Source organism: Rosa rugosa, chromosome 1 (assembly GCF_958449725.1).
Source record: "Rosa rugosa chromosome 1, drRosRugo1.1, whole genome shotgun sequence".
Taxonomy (NCBI): Eukaryota; Viridiplantae; Streptophyta; class Magnoliopsida; order Rosales; family Rosaceae; genus Rosa; species Rosa rugosa.
This window is the reverse complement of record NC_084820.1, coordinates 15,984,757-16,002,049: the sequence shown is the minus strand read 5'-3', so window position 1 is coordinate 16,002,049 and position 17,293 is coordinate 15,984,757. Positions and strand designations below refer to the sequence as shown.

The 17,293-nt window shown below is 39.4% G+C and overlaps 1 protein-coding gene across 1 annotated transcript; it reads left to right on the top strand.

Annotated features, from left to right (window-relative positions):
* The first annotated feature begins 7,256 nt into the window (after positions 1-7,256).
* LOC133720813 (nicotinate phosphoribosyltransferase 2-like) lies at positions 7,257-13,595 on the top strand. The gene is made up of 15 exons (XM_062147288.1): positions 7,257-7,762; positions 7,860-8,007; positions 8,101-8,220; positions 8,329-8,463; positions 8,582-8,643; positions 8,850-8,925; positions 9,388-9,489; positions 9,929-10,045; positions 10,146-10,204; positions 10,983-11,157; positions 11,503-11,637; positions 11,728-11,826; positions 12,679-12,784; positions 13,130-13,242; positions 13,325-13,595. Exons 1-15 carry the CDS (start codon positions 7,629-7,631, stop codon positions 13,400-13,402), a joined length of 1,659 nt encoding a protein of 552 aa, XP_062003272.1. The 5' UTR covers positions 7,257-7,628; the 3' UTR covers positions 13,403-13,595.
* Positions 13,596-17,293: the final 3,698 nt, after the last annotated feature.

Here is a 17,293-nt window from a genome sequence, read left to right as displayed (position 1 = left end):
GGTGATCCCATCACCTCGCCACAAAGGCGGAAGATCAATGCTAGCAATGATAATAGTCACCCAAAGTATGGCAAAATAAAATCCGAAAACCACATAAATCCATAAAGCTTCCCCAACTCTCGCAAATGAATTTCCAACGACGTGTCCCACACGCCAAGTGTATCTCAGATCAATAGAAAAAATGCGAGAAATAATAATAAATCATAATCTCCATAATTTGAAACAAAACCAATTCCAAAATCATCATCAAGGCATTCCCAATGCCAAATCCGAAAGTCGATAAATAAATAAGAAAGATCAATAAATCAACGGCGTGTCCCACACGCAAAAATATTCTCGGGTGAATGATTAATAAGCAAGGAAGTTCAATAATGAACTAAAATTCCACTTTAAAATAAATACTATGGAAAATACTTTGATGAAAAACAACATAAATCATAATTTCGAATCCAAGCATAACAAAATTAATATCCGAAAGTCATAACCGAGATAAATCATAATCAATCTCAGAAAATCATTATTGAAAGCAAAACCACGAGATAAACCGAAATCAAATTCCGAAATCAATTCATATGCTCGAAAAGTAATATGTTAATTAAATAAAGCATTAACTCAAGAAAATAAGCGCATGCATCATTATTTAAAACAAAAGTCCACTTACAGTACTATTCCGACGATCACGCATACGAGTTCCTTCATCGAGCAATAGCTCGGTACGTCGCCCTGTACACAATTATATTTCGTGAATAACTATTCTAATTAAATACGATTCTCAAAATCGAATCCTCATATAACATCTCTCTAATTCTTCTCGGATTCAACCCAAATTATACCACTAATACCAATTCGTTAATTTAAAGGTTCCAAGGCAGAACCGAGAGATATCCGACGGTCCGTAATTCGATAATCGAAACCCTAAACTTCAAAAATTCATAATTAATTCCAAGTTTCTCCAAAATCACCAAACTTCACATACAAGCTCTACAACATTTATAGAATTTAATGGGCTAAAAACTGGAATTAAAACACTGCCCTACACACCTCCACGCGCCACCCACAGTGGCGGCGCGTGGGGCTCACGCGCCGGCGGCCACCACCTCCGATGGCCACCAAAAATTGACAGTAGCTGCAAAACAACAAACCCCACAAATTTCTCAACTGCAACAAGTCCCAATTTTACCTTTAAGAGCTCGGATTAAGCCGATGAAGAAAACCCAGAAATCAAGCTTCGGACCCTAGGGTGTTCTTCGTCGATTCGGCCTCCACGATGCAAATCGGAATTAGGGGAAACGTTCACCGGCTCGAGGCGCTCCCTTCGATCCAAATTTGGTGGTCGGAGACGGCCGAAAACGGTGGAATCGTCGAAAAAACCGAAATCGCCCCCGGATGAGATTTTGCTTCGAATCGAGGTTTTCCGGCCAAATCGTCGAAAGCCCAGGGTACCAGCGTGTAGAGAAGCGAGAGGCGGTCCTAGAATGACCGGTGGCACGCCGTCAGGTGGCCAGAATCGGAAGTTACGCCGGAAATTCGAAAAACCCCGAAACCGGAGGAGGAGAGATCGGGGAGAGGAGAGAGAGAGAGAGAGCCCGGTAAGTTTCCAAAATTGGAAACTTACCACAGTGATTTTTCCTTTTTATAGAAACTTACTATGAACAGTAACCTTTACTTTTTCGCTTATAACTTTCGCATACGAGCTCCGATTTTTACGAACTACATGTGCACGCGCTCGTTTTAATGTCCCCTACAACTTTCACGAAGGAAGTTTTCTCAAATTTTGACCCGATCAAAAAGTCAACTTTTAGGGCCACTTAAGTTACCGAAAAAGAGTAAAAGTAAATCAAATTGTCGTTTACTATCCAAATGACTAGTAAACCGGTGAATTAAGATACGGGATGTTACAGTGAGTTTGGCACAACTTGATCCATTGATCATTGATATTCAAAATCCGTCTCATGAGAATATTCTGGATTGTGGTTATGTCCAAGAGACATCGTTAGGGGACGCCTCAATGTTAGAACCAATCCTGAGAATATAGAGATTATTGAGATCAATGACATCGGACCTTACTCCGTTGAAGAATGCCAACGTAGAGAAAATTGGCTTAAATGGAAAGATGTGATCCACGTTGAATTGGATTCACTAACGATGAGGAAGGATTTCGGGCCTGATATGCCAACACCTCCTAACATAAAACATGTTGACATTAATAGGTCTTCGTTAGATAGCGTGATGAGAAAAAGAGATGGTAATCTCGCCTTATGGCATAAGGTTTCTCACAAAACGCCATGAAATCGACTACGAGAAGACATATTCTCGTAATTGATGTCATTGCACTTCACTACCTTGTCAGTTTGGTAGTTTCCAAATAACTGAACGTGCAGCTTATGAATGTGGTCACTACATATCTTTATGGGGATCTAAATACAGAATATAATGAAGGTTCTTGTAGACTTCATTTACCCAAATCAAGTGGCTCTAGACCACGGAACGCATTTGCAATGAGGTTGAAACACTCACTAAAGTGATTACTTGATTGGGAAGAGATATGTTGAACTATGCCCGCGCGTTTCCATGACAAGTTCCGGATTTGCAATTGTTGCGGTTTATGTTGATAAACATAATTGGAACCCTTGAGAGTTAAGGGAAACCGCTGAACACCTAAAATCCGAGTTTGAGATGAAGGACTTTGGGAGAACATGGTTTTGTTTAGATTTAGAACTTGTATACCATGTCAATGAATGCTTTGGCATGTTGATAAAGTCAAGATGCACTCCCATGATCGTCCCTAGTCTTGACCCTAAAAGGGATACGTTTCGTCCCAGGGATGATGACGAAGACGTGTTAATTGGCAGAAGTGTCTTACCTAAGTGCAATAGGAGCATTATTGTACTTAACACAATACAAGACCGAACACCTCATTTGTTATGAACTTGTTGGCTAGAAGTAACCCTGCGGCAACGCATTGCCATTGAATTGGTGTAAAGACAATCTTTCGATACTTAAAATGTACGATAGATATGGGCTTGTTTTATCCCTACAGAGAGAAAATGAATGACGGAAGAATGGGATCGGACCGCATTAGGCATAATGCCGCCGTCCCCACCGCCGTGACCGGCGAGATGGCCGGCGCTGGCACCACCAAGAGTGGCCGGCATCACCCTCCTCCCCTCCGTCAAAATGATGGTGATGTTTTGATAGGTTTTGCTGATGCAGGATATCACTCTGACCCTCACAAATTTCGCTCCCAAACAGGTTATGTCTTTACCATGGGAAGCACCGTGATATCTTGGAGGTCAACAAAGCAAACATTTGTCGCTACTTCCTCGAATCATGCTGAGATTATTTCTCTACATGAGGCCGTGCGTGAATGCATATGGCTAAGGTCTGTAATTAGACATATTCGAGGAACTTATGGTTTGAAGTCTATCACGGATGAACCTACATGCATTTATGAGGATAATGCAGCTTGTATTGAGCAAATGAAGTTAGGTTTCATAAAGGGCGACAGCACCAAGCATATATCACCTAAGTTCTTTTATCATCAGCAACAACAATCATTTCTAAATATTAAAGTGAATCAAATCCGATCAGATGATAATGTAGCGGATTTATTCATTAAGTCGTTACCTAAATCCACATTTGAGAAACATGTGAAGAGTATCAGATTGAGAAAGTTATCTGAACTCCCATGATTGTAGTAATCAGGGGGAGATATTGACATCAGGGGGAGGTATGATGTCTACATGTTCGATATCGAAGAGTGAAGGACGTGTTGTACTCTTTTTCTCCTCCTCGAGCTTGTTTTTTTTTCCACAGGGTTTTTCACTCGAGTAAGGTTTTTAACGAGGCAACGGATGAAGCGTCACCACCAAGATTGAGCGGCACAAGGGGGAGTGTTGAAGAATATTAACATTTGTGTGCCTTATCAAACTAGGATTAGTTCTATGATTGTAATAGGAGAGAAGGTTCTAGAATTCCTAGTCATATTCGAAATAGTTTTCCTTGTATCATTAGAATATGTACTTTGTAATCCCTATTATATAGAGCTCCTATTATCAATAGTGGAACACACAATTCTCTCATCAATCTCTCTCAAATTCTCTCATTCTAAAACATAACTCACTAGATGAGATGAACGAAAAGACAGAGAACGAAATGTATTAGAAAGTCTAGATGAGAGAATAGCTGACCATTTTTTCATTACATAGCAAAAAGAATGTTTTGGAAGTTGGTACTGCATTTGGGGTAATAACCTTCTTTTTCCAAGATCGTTCCTATAATGTTTTTATATTTCAGCCAAAAAAAAAATTAAAATTTTGTTCTTTTTCCAAAGGGAAAAAAATATAAACAGTACCTGAGGTAAGGTCCATTCTAAATTTTTATACCTAAGTTTTCGAAACTATCACAATAGTACCCAAAATAACCAGCCCGACCCAATATTCGTACCTGCCGTCCATGACGGCGTTAACCCACATGCTACGCGCCAAAATTAGATGGGTATTTGGGTAATTTTCTTACCCAGCCCTTGTCTGTCTCCTCCAGCGAAGCAGAGTCCCTTTTCTTTCTCCTTCTTTCTCCCTCTCTGTTTCTTTGCCTCTCTCTCTCTCTCTCTCTTTGCCCCAATTTCACCAGAACCCAGTTGCTCTGAAACACCAGCAACCATCCCCATCCTCCTCCCCAATTTATAGGTGAGTACCTTTGGGTTTTGGGTTGCTTTTTGCTTCATTTTCTGACCTGGGTATAGAGCTTCTTCGGCGAAACCTCCTCGATTCGTAGAAATTGGACGGTGAAAACGACGGCAGGGACGAGATGAAGAAGACGATAGTGATGGGGATGTTAGGAGGTGGAGGCTTTCGTGATTAATTGGAGGGAAGACTAAGCAGTTGCGTCCTCATATCTAATTTTTTTTTTTCTTATTCATGCTTTCTGGATTTGGTTGTTGTGTAGGAATGTTTGAAGCTTTTTTATGCAAAGATTGCATCTTGGTTTGAGTATTTTTGGGTTGATTTTGATGGAGCTGGATTATAGTCCTAGAAGCTTGCAGGAAGGATTATAGTCCTCGAATCTGCAGGTTGATCTGAAATTGGTTTTTGTTACTGTCGAAGGCGTCTTCAATCTTCATTTGGGCTGCTCAGCTCTATAATTTGCTCATGTTTCTGGGTTTTAGGTGTTTAATGATGCATTTTCACCATTGGTGGTAGTTGGGTTTGTGTGTAATTCTGGTTTGCTTTCGCAAAATGCTTGCTTGTTCTTGATTATTACATGTGAATTGTGATGGGGCTGCAGTTGAGATTTTGGAATGTGGTTCTGCTAAGACTGAGAGATGGAATGTGGATATAAATGACAAGAAGTTGAAACAAACGTGGAATTGATTTATGATGATCTGAGGGTGATGAAGAATGGGTTGTAAAAGAATGGAACTTCATGGGGAATTGATGTTCATCAAAAATCACGTGCCTTCAAATAATGCAATTGCCTGATGTGAACCCCATCATATGATAGTTATGAGTGATAAGTTCTTGGTTTTGCTTGATAGCATGTTTCTGTGTTTGTTGGATTTGAATGGGGACGAGAGACGGAGAGAGAACATGGGTTTTCTGGGTTTCAATGAGGAAGAAAGAGAGTATTGTTAATACTTTACGTTTTCTTTTTCTTTTTTAATTTCTCCCTCTTCATTAATTATTAATTTATTAATTTATTAATACTAACTTTAAAAACTTAACCACTTGGTCAGATTTACCCCTGAAAATACTCCACTTGGCATGCAGCTTAACACGTCTTGGACGGCGTGTATGAAAGTTGGGTCGGGTTGGGAATTCCAGCTACCATTGTGATAGTTTTGAAAACTTGGGTATAGAAATTTAGAATGGACCTTAAGTTGGATACTGTTCGTATTTTTTTCCCTTTTCCGAACTACCCAAGCACTTTCAATACCACCACAACTGAAATCAAAATCATTATGGGAGAGATGAGTGATTAAAACTTTGCTTCCAAGACCTCCACAGCCATCCCGGCATTCTCTTCGTTGTTGCCACTAGCTAGCTTTAGTCCCACCCCATTCCCACCATCTCCACCGCTCCGCACCGCCACATTGCTGCCACCAATATCACGACTACTACTTTACTCTGTGGCCATCAACTCTATTCCATCGTCCCAATGCACCCACTACTGTGGTTGTCATCATCATAAAACTACCACGAATGGGGGCACCACCATGGCCATGATAATTTGATTTTGAGTAGTCGATCAAACTTTGCTAAAACTTCATTTTCTTTTGCTTTATAGTAAAGGTGAGGTGACGGTCAGGACCCAAAATCAAGGTCTTTTGGTGTGAGTTTGGAGGCAGACGTTTTCACCCACACGGCCCCCCCCCCCCAATTGAATGGAAATGACGTATCACAACAGCTTACCTTTTCAGATTTCTGACAAAGTCCCAAAGGAATACGAACAAACTATATATTTTTTAATTAAGGACGACATATATACTTTATATTTAAGGACGGCGTATATACTGTGAAACAAACACCACCATATGGTTCATAAGAAGCTGCTCTTTTGCCACACCATCAAGAAATGTTAGCTAAAGTTTCTTATGAAACAGATATGAGCTTTCTTCGTGTGTCATCTCATTGGAGAAGATATGATTTTGGTTTCAGGTTTCTTTGTTCTTTTAAAAGTTATAATATAAAGCATATAGAATCAAAAGAGTGATCTCTTACGTATGGAAAATGGAGTGATTAAACATCAAACACCACCACAGCCACCCTGCTTCCATCGTCATTGCTGCCATTACCTCCAGCTCCACCTCAACTCCACCATTCAGTCACACCACCACCTATTTAGTGCTGCTTTATTCCCATTCTCAAAATCACTACTATTACATTACTACGATCACAAACCTACCACAAATTGGGAGAAAGTTTCGAGTACAACTATCTTGTCACGTATGTAGTATGGCTGATCAATCAAAACGTTAATTATATCATAAAACTACCCTTATTTTATTAAAGCGAAATACTCAAAACACCTCTCACTATCCATGTATATATGTACTTATTGATATGCTACATACCACACATGAAACCGCGGCCATCCTGTAGACTATCTCCAAATAGAAATTTGATAAAGTCATAAAACAAAATTTTTTTATTTAATTCTTTTAGTTTGTGAGTTTTAGAGTTGATTGAGACGATAAATCACATCAAAATACATTGTTGGATTTTTTTTTGTTGGACTTTATAAAAATCCAAATCAAGAACAAATAAGGATATGGTTCATAAGAAGCGGCCCTCTATGCTACCATGAAACGCCAGCCATAGCCGCTGGCCCCTCCAAAGACTAGAATCTGATGCTCCCAGTCTCTCGTTCCCCACAATATTGACCGTACACTTCCCCTGCTTCTGTTATTTTTCCTTTCAATTTCCTCTTCTTCTTCGTTTTTAACGGTCTAGTCCAACGACTGCGAATTTCCCCACCAGTGTTGTGCCGTATTCTCCAAGCGACGCACCGTTCACGTCCGCCCCTCTCTGCAATTCAAAGTCCCTCACTTTGTCTCTCCCGTCGTATATAAAAACCAAACCAGCCCAGCCATTCAGGAGCGAACCAAGCAAAAATCAACTTTGATAGCTATGGCGGCCATATCCAACGGCCAGGTCCTCGCCGGCCCCACCAATCCAATGGTCACGCCTCTCCTCACCGATCTCTACCAGTTCACCATGGCCTACGCTTACTGGAAAGCCGGCAAGCACAACGAACGAGCCGTGTCAGTCTTCCTCCTCCTTCTTCTCACTAACCAAACGCACCGTTTCATTCTTCTTCTTCTTCTTCTTCTGGTGTTCATAGCTTGTAATTTGTTTCAGGTTTGATTTGTATTTCCGCAAGAATCCATTTGGCGGCGAATACACAGTGTTTGCTGGATTAGAGGAATGCATCAAATTCATTGCTAATTTCAAATTGGCCGACGACGAAATCGATTTCGTCCGCCAATCCTTGTCTTCTTCATGTGAGGTATAGACTCGATTTCACATTTCATTGCAGCATTACATTACACATCTAGTTAGTTGTTCTCTGATTTCGGATAGTGATGATGATGAATTGTAGGAAGGATTCTATAAGTATCTGAGTGGGGTTGACTGTTCCGAAGTTGAAGTCTATGCTATCCAAGAAGGATCAGTCGTTTTTCCAAAGGTTCCTCTCGTTAGAGTTGAAGGACCAATCGCTGTGAGAATCTTTCCAATTTTTTTTTTCTTTTTTTTTTTGAAATGAATTGTCTTTGTTGATCAGTGTAGTCAATCAGACTGTTTGAGACTATTTGTATTGCTCTTTCAGGTGGTTCAGTTACTCGAAACTCCATTCTTGAATCTCATTAATTATGCGTCATTAGTTGCTACAAATGCCGCAAGGCATCGTTTCGTTGCTGGAGAATCTAAAATGCTACTTGAGTTTGGGCTTCGACGAGCTCAGGTATATTTGACACGAGCCTAGGATTTAGCAAGCTCGGGTTTTTCACACTTGAATTCCTTGTTTTAAAGTTTCGAGTGGGATAATTGTCATGAGTAAGATGTCTTTGTTCGATATTTAGGGACCTGATGGTGGAATAGGGGCATCTAGGTACTGCTACATGGGAGGATTTCATGCAACAAGGTAAGTGTCTTTTTTAAACTCAGCTGCTGCATATTAGGATTGTGATTTTCATTCTTACTGAGTTGTTTATATGGTTTTTTTTTTCCTCATTTTTCTAAAGCATTTTAGTATGATATACATAATAAAAGAAACTATATTTGCAGTTTGCACATTTTTGTTATTGCACAACTGGACACATTTCATATAAATTTGCCATTTTTTGACAGTAATGTTGCCGCTGGAAAGATATTTGGGATCCCGCTTCGTGGAACACATTCACATGCTTTTGTCAGCTCATTCATGGTTTGTAACTCTTGCAGCAATTTTAAATGTATAAACAGTTAGGTTTTATTCTGCATATTGTCCCTGTGGGATGCCCTGGTGGTTTGTCCACTCGCTTTTACTTGACCAGCTGGGGTTTAAGTCCCAACTCTGTCCTTTAAATTTGCACAGACAGAAATAAGAAAATGGATCTACTCTGCATAAATAGGCTTTAAATGAGCATTATATGTTTACTGCTTATCGTTGGAGATTTCATGGATTTTGTTCGTGTCTTTTCATCTCAATACTACTTCATTTTTCTTTTAAAAATCCCATTGAGTTTTGAGATCAAAGGTCATGACCTTAATGCGGTTGAGTTCCGTTTGATAAGGATATCAAAATTCGATATCTTATGCAATTGAATATTGAGTTTAGTGTGAAGTCCTTGTTCTATGCCAGTGTACATGAACCTATTCTCTATCTAATTAATTCAATGATTTGCAGAGCCCAGACGAGATTATAGATAAATCACTTCATAGCAGTGATAAGCGCAGTACTTGTGAGGATTTTGTTAGCCTGGTTCAGACTTGGTTGAGCAAAATTCAGGTGTGTTGATCTTTTCTTTTAGGTAAAATTTTGTATGCATTTGTTACATGGTTTTTAATTGATTTCTTCCCTTTTTCATCCTGGATTATTATTCCTTTTACTCATCCATGCCATATTAATGCCTTATATTTTTGGAGTTGTTCAATCTGAATTGGACTTCTATATCTTCTTCCATGAGTTGGGAATTGGGATGGTGACATTTTGTCAATCTTGTGGTGTGTTTTTGGAATTTCTTTCACAAAGCGTTGGCATGCATTCAGGTTGTAGTACATTAAAATCGGACATGCATTCAGGTTGTAGTACATAAAAATCGGGCATGCATTCATGTTGTTTTACATATCTTATTTAATTTTTTTTTTCTTGTGAGTTTCTTTCCTAATAGGATCTAAGATTATAGCAATCAAATTCAAACAATACTGACGCATGTTTGTGTTTGCAGTGGTCAAATTCATTAAATGGAACTTTTGGTGAGACCAATCATAGTGAGCTTGCAGCATTCACATCGTATGCCCTGGCATTCCCTGATAACTTTCTAGCTCTCGTAGACACATATGATGTAAGTAAACATCATTCAGCTTACTTTATAAATGACGTGGCTGAGCTGACTTATACTTTTGTGGTCTCTGTAACACCATACCTTTCCTTTATTTTCCAAGGTTATGAGGAGTGGAATTCCCAACTTTTGTGCAGTTGCTTTAGCACTCAATGATCTAGGGTAAGTGTGAAAGGTTTTTGTGAGTATCAACCATTAATGAATATGCTCTGTTAATGCGGATATGAATGCTAAAGATTTTCTGAACCTAATGTCACACCGTCAATTATAGTACACAACCATTTAGTGGTATCACTTTCTGCTTAGTATCACGTGAGTTAGGGTGGAGTTGTAAAATTAGGTATTCTCAGTTCTGAGAAGCAACAACATTGGCTGGGTAAATGAGGATGATAACAATGATCGATGACCGGCAATTATGAATTTCAACTTGTGATGAAGAAATCAAATGATTCAAATCACGTCTGGTAAATTCAACAATATCGAAATTTTGTGCATTGGTTGGAAATATGAATCACCAGAATAGCAACTTAATGCTGATAGAGAGATGCAAAGCACTATTTAATAACATGTCTTATTATGGGGCGTCTTTAATTGTGAGTGACTGCCCTTTTAGAGTTTAGTGATTGAATAACCATAGGCCATTTCCCCATCTTTGCAGGTTTGTAATAACATGTTGCTTAATAAATAATGATGCAGTTGTGCAGGTTACTTTTTAGTCAAAACATGATATCCATAAAAATCGCAGTTATAGATTTCGTGTATTCTATCAATAACCATGTGTTTCCCATCTTTCTTTTACCATTGCAAGCATTTAATCTTGTCCTCGGATGTCATCCATGTGTTGCCTACGGCATGATTCTCAATTTCATTAAGCTGATATTAGTTAATCCTCCAAGTATATTGTAGTTTTTATTAATGGTTTTGGTGTTGCTAAGCCCAGGTACAAAGCAGCTGGCATTAGGTTGGATTCAGGTGATCTAGCATATCTCTCCTCTGAGGCTCGGAAGATTTTTCGCATCATTGAGAAAGAATTTGGAGTACCTGGATTTGGAAAGACGGTTATCACAGCTAGTAATGATCTAAATGAGGAAACTTTGGATGCTTTAAACAAACAGGTAATGACATTTATTAGGCATTAACCCACTCCTGTAGTTCCTTGAAATTTGATATCCCGTAAACCCTAAACCTTTTAGCTCTCTCTCTCTCTCTCACACACCAAGACAAAGTTTTTATTCAGTCACATAGCAACACAAGATGAAATGTGGGTTGCATCTGTGCATATGATTCCTTTTCATTACATGCAGATAAAGTATTTTGTATGGCATTACTTTTATTATCTCTTTTAACTGTTGATATATCAATTTTGAAGATGTTCTCTTTGGTGGTGGGATATTACCACAGGATAAGTATATCTTATTGTACCCATGTTAGTTAATAATGTTAATCTATTTGTTGTGTAGGGCCATGAGGTTGATGCATTTGGAATTGGGACCCATGTAGTTACTTGTTATGCTCAAGCTGCTCTGGGTTGTGTTTTCAAGCTTGTTGAGATAAATAATCAGCCTCGCATCAAACTTTCTGAAGATGTCACAAAGGTTTGATCTTACTGGTCTATAAATTTCTAGTTCATTCTCATATGGTCTTTGATTTTTTTTTTTTTTTCATTTAATATTATATTATTTTAGGTCTCCATCCCTTGTAAAAAACGATCTTACAGATTGTTTGGGAAAGAAGGTTATCCCCTGGTAGACATAATGACCGGAGAAAATGAACCACCTCCAAAGGTATCTTGTCAACTTTTCCTCTGCAATATGTCCCTAAGATTCTTTATTGTTATTATTGGTTTTGCTTTTTTTTTAATACGAGTGTATAATGATGTGTGCATGCACACATATTTCAGATGAATTGGTTTAGGTATTCCAAAGTGCTCGCAAGTTGGGACTTGGGATGCTTTGAAAATTGATATCATGTCAAATGGGAATTTGGCTATGCCAGAAAGTTAGAATTGCGTTCTGTAAACAAGGTCTCATTTTCATAGTTAGAATTATAATGGAGTAGATTAAACCCACCAGGCTCTTTAGTAGGTATTTTGATGGGACCTAATTCTATAATTTGGTTCTGTTCCCAATACGTGGGGGAAAATAGAAACTAAATGATAAAGTTTAACTCTGCTTCAGCCTTCAGTTGTACATAAGCACCGATTGTGAGTTCAATCCTCCAAAAGTATGAAGGAGTGGCTCAATTCAACTTGCTACAATCATACATTTATATCTCTCCTTGTCTTTTTTTTTTTCTTTCCTTTTTTTGTTTTGTTTTGTTTTGGATCAATAGTTATACTTGTTTTGGAGTGGGGTAAGGAGTAGTTCAGTGGATTTTATCTGAAGGACATAAATCAAATTTAGATAACTGAAAGATAGTGATCACTGCAAAATGTATAATGAGAAGCCTGTAGTTTAGCTGTTCATCTTGAAACTTTAATATGAGAGTATATAGTTCTCTACATACTCATAACTGCTTGTTATTTATTTCTGTTTCTTACTCCTATGGATTCTATACAAGCAAGGAATTCACTCCATATGATGATCTCTAGAATGATGGAAGCAGGAAGGTCTCATTTTAGACATATTAATATGCAGGTTGGAGAACGGATCCTGTGTCGTCACCCCTTTAATGAATCGAAGAGAGCATTTGTAGTGCCGCAGCGTGTTGAGGAACTTATGAAATGCTTTTGGCATGGCCCAGGTATGAGTTCCGGATATGTCAATCTTCTATCTGAAATCACTGCCTGCTCATTCTTCTTATTACTATCAGTTTTATCATTTAACCCCACAGTTTTCTCAGATATAGTTATTATGTTACTTTCTAAGACAACAGAAAGCCATGCGCACCTGAAGTTGATGCTTGATATACTTATTTGTTTACCATTGTGCTTCTTATAAGACATTATAAGTCTGCGAGACTTTTGAAATAAGATGAAAGGACCCACGATCATTTTGTTGGTTATTTTATAATTTTTTAGAAATTGCTTCAACACATCAATCTGTTAGCGTCTAGGTAATGTGCTCTCATTTTATTTATTTATTGAAGGTGGAGTGAGAGAAGATCTGCCACCATTAAAGGACATCAGGGAGCGCTGCATCAACCAACTCGGGAAAATGCGTCCCGACCACATGAGGAGACTAAACCCCACTCCGTATAAGGTACTACCAATACAACTTGCTTAAATTATTCTCATTTTTCGACTTTTGTATTTCTAACTATATACTCTTCAATTCTAAGCAGGTTAGTGTGAGTGCAAAACTGTATGACTTCATTCACTTCCTATGGCTCAATGAGGCACCTGTCGGGGAGTTGCAGTGAGAGTCACTCTGTAATAGCAAGGGTAACATGAAGCAGTCCACATATCGCAGCGCAAGCAATGATTAAAGGCCTAGCCGTTTTAGGAGCTTCTTTAAATAGTTTACCGCATACACATGAATGTCCAACACATAATTAGTTTAAATTGAGGAACATGGATTTTTCTAGTTAATAGTATAGTAGTTGCTTCCCTACATATTCTTGAACGGCTGCATCCATTTTGAATGAAATATGATGCAAATAAATTTCTCAGTAAATGGGGTTGAGCTTCATCTTCTAAAGCTAAAATTTTATTCCACAATCTGAAAATTTCAAGGCCTTTGGAAGTAAATATGAATTCCCCACATTAAGAACAGCTCATCTAATTTGGATTCCCCAAGCATCTAATAAAAGTTCTCTTGTTACTAATTGTTCGGGGTTCAGACTTTACGTCCCCCCCTTTGTATTCAGCAGTTTCATTAATGAAGGCTTGAGGGCAGCCGCACCAGCCATTCTTTTCAAAAAAATAAAATAATAATAAATAAAGGTTAGTTAGCTGTTAAAGCAGCTAATCATAGTTCAGCAAGGATTTATAGGGACGAAAATTTTTTGGTCCACAGCATAAAAATTTTGTACAGAAAAAAAAAAAACTTTCCGTAAAATAAACTAACAAGGATGATTGTGGACGAAAAAATTTTCAGCTACTGTTGCCAATGAAATTTTGTCGCTTAAATTATTTTGCTAAAGTAAGTGTAAAGTTTTTTTGCCAACGAAAATGTATAGCTTTTTGCTGATGAAAATTTATCGATAAAAATTAAAACCGATGAAATTTCATTGATATACACTATTGTTGACGAAAATTTATCGCTAATAGTTTGCCATTAAAAACTTGAGTTGAAGAAATTTCATTGACATGGGTTTATAGCTTTTAATTTTTTTTAATGGAATTTTTGCCGATAACATTACATGTGTTGTAGAGAAACTGAAATTGAGAGGAATTTGCTGTGTATTCTCATTGATAATAGGGGCCTCTTTATATAGAGGATTACAATGTATAGAATCTCAATCGTACAAGGAAAGTAATCGTACATTGAATAGGAATCTAGATCCTTCTAATTTAACCCTATTACCACTAGGTCAAGTAACCTAGAGTTTGGGACAAACACAAATAGAGATATCCTTAAACACTCCCCCTTGTGTTGTCCAAACGCGGTGCTTCTCTCGTTGCCTCGTTAAAAACCTTGCCGAGTAACAAAAACCCAGTGGGACAAAAATAATCTCGGTCGAAGGGGAAAAAGAGCACAACACACCCTTCACGTTTCGAGGTGAACATGTAGACATCTCCCCCTGATGTCTGCGCCTCCCCCTGATGACTACGATCATGGGAGTTCAGATAATTTCCGCAAGCCAATTCTTGCCACATGTTTCTCGAACGTGGATTTGGGCAATGACTTAGTAAACAAGTCTGCCTCATTGTCCTCAGATCGAACCTGGTTCACTTTGATCTTGAGGAGCTTCTGCTGTTGCTGATTGTAGAAGAATTTGGGCGATATATGCTTGGTGTTGTTGCCTTTGATGTAGCATTGCTTCATTTGTTCAATGCAAGCAGCATTATCCTCATAAATGCTCGTTAGCTCATCTGTGGTAGACTTCAAACCACAATTGCTTCGAATATGCGTAACTATGGATCGAAGCCATATACATTCACGAACTGCTTCGTGAAGAGCAATAATCTCTGCATGATTCGAAGAAGTAGCGACTAAGGTCTGTTTTGTAGACCTCCAAGATATCGCGGTCTTTCCCATGGTGAAAACATAACCAGTTTGGGAGCGACCTTTGTGTGGGTCAGAGAGGTACCCAGCATCAGCAAAACCTTCCAAAACACTTATATCGTTTTGGGATGGGGATAGGGGACGCAGTCCACCATGTGTGGCGTCCCTGGCACTTGATGGGTCCGAATCCATCTTCTCTCTGTAGGGATAGAACAAGCCCATATCGATCGTACCACTTAGGTATCGAAAGATATCTTTAACACCAGTCCAACGGCGTCGTGTAGGCGCAGAGCTATATCTAGCTAGCAAGTTCACAGCGAATGAGATATCCGGTCTTGTGCATTGAGCTAAGTACAATAATGCGCCTATTGCACTTAGGTAGGGCACTTCTGCCTCTAGCACTTCTTCATCGTCATCTTTTGGACGAAATTGATTCTTCTTTGGATCAAGACTACGGACGACCATTGGGGTGCTTGAAGGCTTAATCTTATCAGTGTTGAAACGCCTAAGCATCTTTTGGGTATAAGCTGATTGATGAATCAGGATACCATCTCTACGGTGCTCAAGTTCTAAACTGAGGCAAAACCGTGTTTTCCCAAGATCTTTCATCTCAAACTCGAATTTCAAGTGTTCAGCGGTTTCCCTTAACTCTTTAAGGGTGCCAATTATGTTCATGTCATCGACATAAACCGCTACTATTGCAAATCCGGAACTTGTCCTTTTTATGAACACACATGGGCATAGTTCATTATTGACATATCCCTTTCCAATCAAGTAGTCACTTAGACGGTTATACCACATCCGTCCGGATTGTTTCAATCCATATAGTGAGCGTTTCAATCTAATCGCAAACGCGCTCCGTGGTTTAGAGCCACTTGATTTGGGTAACTGAATTCCGTCTGGAATCTTCATGTATATCTCTGTATCTAGATCCCCATATAGATACGCAGTAACCACGTCCATAAGCTGCATGTTCAGTTTTTCGGAAACTACCAAACTGACAAGGTAGCGAAACGTTATGACGTCCATTACGGGAGAATAGGTCTCCTCGTAGTCGATTCTAGGGCGTTGTGAGAAACCTTGCGCCACAAGGCGAGCTTTGTACCTTACAATCTCGTTTTTCTCATTACGCTTTCTAACGAATACCCATTTGTGACCAACTGGTTTGGTGTTGGGCGGTATTGGCACAACCGGTCCGAATACCTTTCTTTTCGCTAGAGAATCAAGTTCTGCCTGGATCGCATCTTTCCACTTTGGCCAATCAGCTCTACGTTGGCATTCATCAACGGAGCGTGGTTCGATGTCATCGGTCTCAATAATCTCACGCGCCACTGAATACGCGAATACATCATCAATGATGATGGAGTTTCTTTCCCACGTCCCATGTACACTAGTGTAATTAACAGAGATCTCTACGTTCTCAGGGATAGGTTCTGACATTGAGGCGTCCCCCAATGATGTCTCTTGGACATAACCATAATCCGGAACATTCTCATGGGATGGATTTTGAGTATCGATGATCAAAGGATTTGTTTGTGCCTCATTCGCTCTCTTTCTAGGGCGAGTATCCTTCGAACCAATCGGTCTACCGCGCTTTCTTGTGGGACCTGCGGCCATAGATGCCACATCATTTCCATGTTGGGCAATGGCGCCATCTCCTGGTGTCACAGGAGAGGCGTGATGTCCAGTATTTGGGACATCGATTCTTGCAGGCACGTTTGCAGCAGGTATGTGTGATCTCGTCACTTTGGCAACATCAGAAAACACATCAGGCAGAGTGTCTGCTACGTTCTGGAGCTCGATTATTCTTCGCACTTCAAGTTCGGACTGTACGGTACGGGGATCGAGATGAGACATAGTGGGGACAGACCACGACAATTCCTGTCGTTCCTGTTGAACAGATGTGTTCTTATCTCCCCCTAACGATGGGAAGACTGTCTCATCAAAGTGACAATCTGCAAATCTAGCAGTAAAGAGATCGCCTGTCAAGGGTTCAAGGTAGCGGACGATCGTTGGAGATTCATATCCAACATAAATACCCATTCGTCGTTGGGGACCCATCTTAGTACGCTGTGGCGGCGTAATAGGCACATAAATGGCACACCCAAAAATGCGTAAGTGCGAGATATCAGGCTCGTACCCA

Excerpts from the sequence above, each read along its gene's own strand:
- LOC133720813 (XM_062147288.1), top strand. The coding sequence starts at position 7,629 with ATGGCGGCCATATCCAACGGCCAGGTCCTCGCCGGCCCCACCAATCCA. Across the intron at positions 8,008-8,100 it reads CCTTGTCTTCTTCATGTGAG|GAAGGATTCTATAAGTATCT; the intron begins GTATAGACTCGA and ends GATGAATTGTAG. Across the intron at positions 9,490-9,928 it reads CTTGGTTGAGCAAAATTCAG|TGGTCAAATTCATTAAATGG; the intron begins GTGTGTTGATCT and ends TTGTGTTTGCAG.